This window comes from Panulirus ornatus, chromosome 56, assembly GCF_036320965.1.
Source record: "Panulirus ornatus isolate Po-2019 chromosome 56, ASM3632096v1, whole genome shotgun sequence".
Taxonomy (NCBI): domain Eukaryota; kingdom Metazoa; phylum Arthropoda; class Malacostraca; order Decapoda; family Palinuridae; genus Panulirus; species Panulirus ornatus.
Window position 1 is genome coordinate 34701282 of NC_092279.1, and position 6000 is coordinate 34707281.

Here is a 6000-nt window from a genome sequence, read left to right on the forward strand (position 1 = left end):
AATACTAATACTACTACTACTACTACTACTTGTACTACTACTACTACTACTACTACTACTAATAATAATAATAATAATAATAATAATAATAATAATTATAATAATAATAATAATAATAATGATAATAATAATATTAATGATAATAATAATAATAATAATAATAATGATAATAATAATAATGATAATAATAATAATGATAATAATAATAATAATAAAAATAATAATAATAATAATAGCAATAATAATAATGATAATAACTATGATAATAATAATAATAATAATAATAATAATATGAAGAAGAAGAAAAAGAATGATACTGATAATCATGATACTAACTGTATTAAAACCTGATAATTTTTCCAGTAGGAGAAGGACGTGAGGTCACCGTGGTAAAGTTTCAGAGTGATGGATTTGCTTCTACCTTAAGTATGCTGGATACTCGCCAGGGAGGCTTACCCGCACTTACTGAGGTGAGTTACCCAAGCAAATCTATATCTGTATTTAGAGAAGCAGTGATGGCTTGCGCAAAAGATGCTTATAGCAAGAGAAAGGCGGGAGGTTGGCAGATTAGAAAGGGCAGTGAGTGGTAGGATGAAGTAGTAAGATTATTAGTGACAGAGTAGAGACAGGCATTTGGAAGATTTTTGCAGGGAAATAGTGCAAGTGACTGGGAGATGTACAAAAGAAAGAGGCAGGAGGCCAAGAGATAAGTGCAAAGGGTGAAAAAGAGGGCAAATGAGAGTTGAGGTGAGAGAGTACCATTAAATTAGAGAGAGAATAAAAAAGATGTTTTGGAAGGATGTAAATAAAGTTCGTAAGACAAGAGAACAAATGGGAGAATGGGTAAAGGGGGCTAATAGAGAAGTAATAAAGAGTAGTGGTGATGTGACAAGGAGATGGAGTGAGTATTTTTAAGGTCTGTTAAATGTGTTAACTGATAGAATGGCAGATATAGGGTGTTTTGGTCGAGGTGGGGTGCGAAGCGAGAGGGTCAGGGAGAATAGTTTGGAAAACAGTGAAGAGGCAGTGAAGGTTTTAGGAAGATGAAAGCCGGCAAGGCGGTAGGTTTGGAAGATATTGCAGTGGAATTTATCAAAAAAGGGGGTGACTGTGTTACTGACCGGTTGGTGAGGATATTCAATGTATGTATGTATGGGTCATGGTGAAGTACCTAAGGACTGGCAGAATGCATGCATAGCACCAATGTACAAAGGCAAAGGGGATAAAGGTGAGTGTTCAAATTACAGAGGTATAATTTTCGTGAGTATTTCTGGAAAATCATATGGGACAGTTGTGATTGAGTGCACGAAGGGCATGTAGAGAGCATCAGATTGGGGATGTATCTGGAGAAGGCATATGACAGAGTTCAAAGATGCTCTGTGGAAGGTACTAAGAGTATATGGTGCGTGAGGAAAGTTGCCAGAAGCAGTGAAAAGCTTTTGTCAAGGATATAAGGCATGTGTACGAGTAGGAAGAGAGGAAAGTGATTGGTTCCCTGCGAATGTCGGTTTGCAGCAGGGGTGTGTGATGTATCCATGGTTGTTTAATTTATTTATGGATGGGGTTGTTAGGGAGGTGAATGCAAGAGCTTTGGAGAGAGGGGCAAGTATGCAGTCTGTTGTGGATGAGAGGGCTTGGAAAGTGCGTCAGTTGTTGCTCGCAGATGATACAGCGCTGGTGGCTGATTCGGGTGAGAAACTGTAGAAACTGGTGAATGAGTTTGGTAAAGTGTGTGAAAGGAAGCTGAGAGTAAATGTGAATAAGAGCAAGGTTATTAGGTACAGTATGGTTGTGAGACAAGTCAATTGGGAGGTAAGTATGAATGGAGAAAAACTGGAGGAAGTGAAGTGTATAAGATATCTGGGAGTTGACTTGGCAGCGGATGAAACCATGGAAGCGGAAGCGAGTCACAGGGTGTGGGAGGGGGCGAAGGCTCTGGAAGCGTTGAAAAATGTGTGGAAGGCGAGAACATTTTCTCGGAAACCAAAAATAGGCGATTTCGAAGAAATAGTGGTTCCAACAAGGTTATAAGGTTGCGAGGCGTGGGTTTTAGATAGGGTTGTGCGATGGAGGGTGGAATGTGTTGGAAATGAGATGTTTCAGGACGATATTTGGTGTAAGGTGGTTTAATCGAATAAGTAATGAAAGGGTAAGAGAGATGTGTGGTAAAAAAAAAAAGTGTGGTTGAGAGAGCAGAAGAGGGTGTATTGAAATGGTTTGGTCACATGGAAAGAATGAGTAAGAAACGATTGACAAAGAGGATACATATGTCAAAGGTGGAGGGAACGAGAAGTGGGAGACCAAATTGGAGATGGAAACATGGATTGAAAAAATTTTGTGTGATCGGGGCCTGAACATGCAGAAGGATGAAAGGCGTACAAGGAATAGAGTGAACTGGAACAATGTGGTATACCGGGGTCGACGTGCTGTCAATGGATTGAACCAGGGCATGTGAAGCGTCTGGGGTAAACCATGGAAAGTTTTGTGGTGCCTGGATGTGGAAAGGAAGCTGAGGTTTTGGTGCATTACATATTGCAGCTAGAGACTGAATGTGAAGGAATGTGGTCTTTGATGTCTTTTCCTAGCGCTACCTCGCGCGCGTGCGTGGGAAAGGGGGGTGCCATTCATATGTGACGGGCTGGAGACGAGAATGAATAAAGGCAGCGAGTATGGATATGTACATAAGTATATTGGTATTTTTCTGTGTATGTATATGCATGTATACATTGAAATGTATAGGTATGTATATGTGCTTCTGCGGGAGGATATGTATATACATGTGTATGTTGGTGAGTTAGGTCATTCTTTTGTCTGTTTTCATGTCTCCCACCCAAGCTCACTTACTCTCATCACTCTTTTCACTCCAACATTCTCTCTTTGTATCTGAAAACGGCGACAAATACTCACCTTTGCCTCCACAAGATAATGGTCAGACATCCCTCCAGTTGCACCTCTTAGCATGTTAACATCCAAAAGTCTCTCTTTCACGCGCCTATCAATTAACACGCAATCCTATAGCGCTCTCTGGCTATCTCTCCTACTTACATACGCATACTTATGTATATCTCTCTTTTTAAACCAGGTATTCCCAATCACCAGTCCTTTTTCAGCTCACAAATCTATAAGCTCTTCACCATTTCCATTTATAACAATAAAGAAACTATGTACACCAATTATTCCTTCAACTGCTACATTACTTGACTTTGCATTTAAATCACCCATCACTATACCCCGGTCTCGTGTATCAAAACTACTAACACGCTCAATCAGCTGCTTCCAAAACACTTGCCTCTCGTGATCTTTCTTCTCACGCCCTGGTGAATAGGCATCAATAATCATCCATCTCTCTCTATTCACTTTCAGTTTTACTCACGTGGATCTGTAGTTTACTTTCTTACACTCTATCACATACTTCCAATTCTCCTGTTTCAGGAGAAATGCTACTCCTTCCCTTGATCTTGTCTTCTCACTAACAGGGACTTTACTCCCAAAACATTCCCAAACCACTCTTCCCTTTTACCCGTGAGCTTCGTTTCACTAAGAGCAAAAACATCCAGGTTCCATTCCAACATACTACCTATCTCTCCTTTTTTCTCATCCTGGTTAAATCCACACATATTTAGTCACACCAATCTTAGAATTCGAGGAAGATGAGCACTCCCCGTATGATTGCTTCTCCTGTTTCCCCTTTCAAAAAGACAGAATAGAAGGAGGGAAGGATTTCTAGCCCTTTACTCATGTACTCTTTAGTCTCCATCAACGACGCCTAAGGAATCCGTGGAAAATATCTTTTCTCCCGTATCCCCAGGGATATATATATATATATATATATATATATATATATATATATATATATATATATATATATATATATATATATATATATTTTTTTTTTATTTATTTTTTTTTTTGCTTTGTCGCTGTCTCCCGCGTTTGCGAGGTATCGCAAGGAAACAGACGAAAGAAATGTCCCACCAACAAACATACACATGTATATACATACTTCCACACACGAAAATATACATACCCACACAGCTTTCCATGGTTTACCCCAGACGCTTCACATGCCCTAATTCAATCCACTGACAGCACGTCAACCCCGGTATACCACATCGATCCAATTCACTCTATTCCTTGCCCTCCTTTCACCCTCCTGTATGTTCAGGCCACGATCACACAAAATCTTTTTCACTCCCTCTTTCCACCTCCAATTTGGTCTACCTCTTCTCCTCGTTCCCTCCACCTCCGACACATATATCCTCTTGGTCAATCTTTCCTCACTCATTCTCTCCATGTGCCCAAACCATTTCAAAACACACTCTTCTGCTCTCTCAACCACGCTCTTTTTATTTCCACACATCTCTCTTACCCTTACGTTACTTACTCGATCAAACCACCTCACACCACACATTGTCCTCAAACATCTCATTTAAAGCACATCCATCCTCCTGCGCACAACTCTATCCATAGCCCACGCCTCGCAACCATACAACATTGTTGGAAACACTATTCCTTCAAACATACCCATTTTTGCTTTCCGAGATAATGTTCTCGACTTCCACACATTCTTCAAGGCTCCCAGGATTTTCGCCCCCTCCCCCACCCTATGATCCACTTCCGCTTCCATGGGTCCATCCGCTGCCAGATCCACTCCCAGATATCTAAAACACTTTACTTCCTACAGTTTTTCTCCATTCAAACTTACCTCCCAATTGACTTGACCCTCAACCCTACTGTACCTAATAACCTTGCTCTTATTCACATTTACTCTTAACTTTCTTCTTTCACACACTTTACCAAACTCAGTCACCAGTTTCTGCAGTTTCTCACATGAATCAGCCACCAGCGCTGTATCATCAGCGAACAACAACTGACTCACTTCCCAAGCTCTCTCATCCCCAACAGACTTCATACTTGCCCCTCTTTCCAAAACTCTTGCATTCACCTCCCTAACAACCCCATCCATAAACAAATCAAACAACCATGGAGACATCACACATTCCCTGCCGCAAACATACATTCACTGAGAACCAATCACTTTCCTCTCTTCCTACACGTACACATGCCTTACATCCTCGATAAAAACTTTTCACTGCTCCTAACAACTTGCCTCCCACAACATATATTCTTAATACCTTCCAGAGAGCACCTCTATCAACTCTATCATATGCCTTCTCCAGATCCATAAATGCTACATACAAATCCATTTTCTTTTCTAAGTATTTCTCACATACATTCTTCAAAGAAAACATCTGATCCACACATCCTCTACCACTTCTGAAACCACACTGCTCTTCCCCAATCTGATGCTCTGTACATGCCTTCACCCTCTCAGTCAATACCCTCCCATATAATTTACCAGGAATACTCAACAAACTTATACCTCTGTAATTTGAGCACTCACTCTTATCCCCTTTGCCTTTGTACAATGGCACTATGCACGCATTCCGCCAATCCTCAAGCACCTCACCATGAGTCATACATACATTAAATAACCTTAACAACCAGTCAACAGTACAGTCACCCCCTTTTTTAATAGATTCCACTGCAATACCATCCAAACCTGCTGCCTTGCCGGCTTTCATCTTCCGCAAAGCTTTTGCTACCTCTTCTCTGTTTACCAAATCATTTTCCCTAACCCTTTCACTTTGCAGACCACCTCGACCAAAACACCCTATATCTGCCACTCTATCATCAAACACATTCAACAAACCTTCAGAATACTCACTCCATCTCCTTCTCACATCACCACTGCTTCTTATCACCTCCCCATTTGCGCCCTTCACTGAAGTTCCCATTTGCTCCATTGTCTTACGCACTTTATTTAACTCCTTCCAGAACATCTTTTTATTCTCACTAAAATTTAATGATACTCTCTCACCCCAACTCTCATTTGCCCTCTTTTTCACCTCTTGCACCTTTCTCTTGACCTCCTGTCTCTTTCTTTTATACATCTCCCACTCAATTGCATTTTTTTCCTGCAAAAATCGTCCAAATGCC

At 40.6% G+C, this 6000-nt stretch overlaps 1 protein-coding gene across 1 annotated transcript in view; it reads left to right on the top strand.

Annotated features, from left to right (window-relative positions):
* Positions 1-6000, top strand: part of LOC139765808 (uncharacterized) — a 296756-nt gene that overhangs the window by 4417 nt on the left and 286339 nt on the right. The window contains exon 3 of the mRNA XM_071693602.1: positions 364-470. Within this exon, the coding sequence (XP_071549703.1) occupies positions 364-470 (107 nt within the window). The remainder of the gene's footprint in view (positions 1-363; positions 471-6000) is intronic.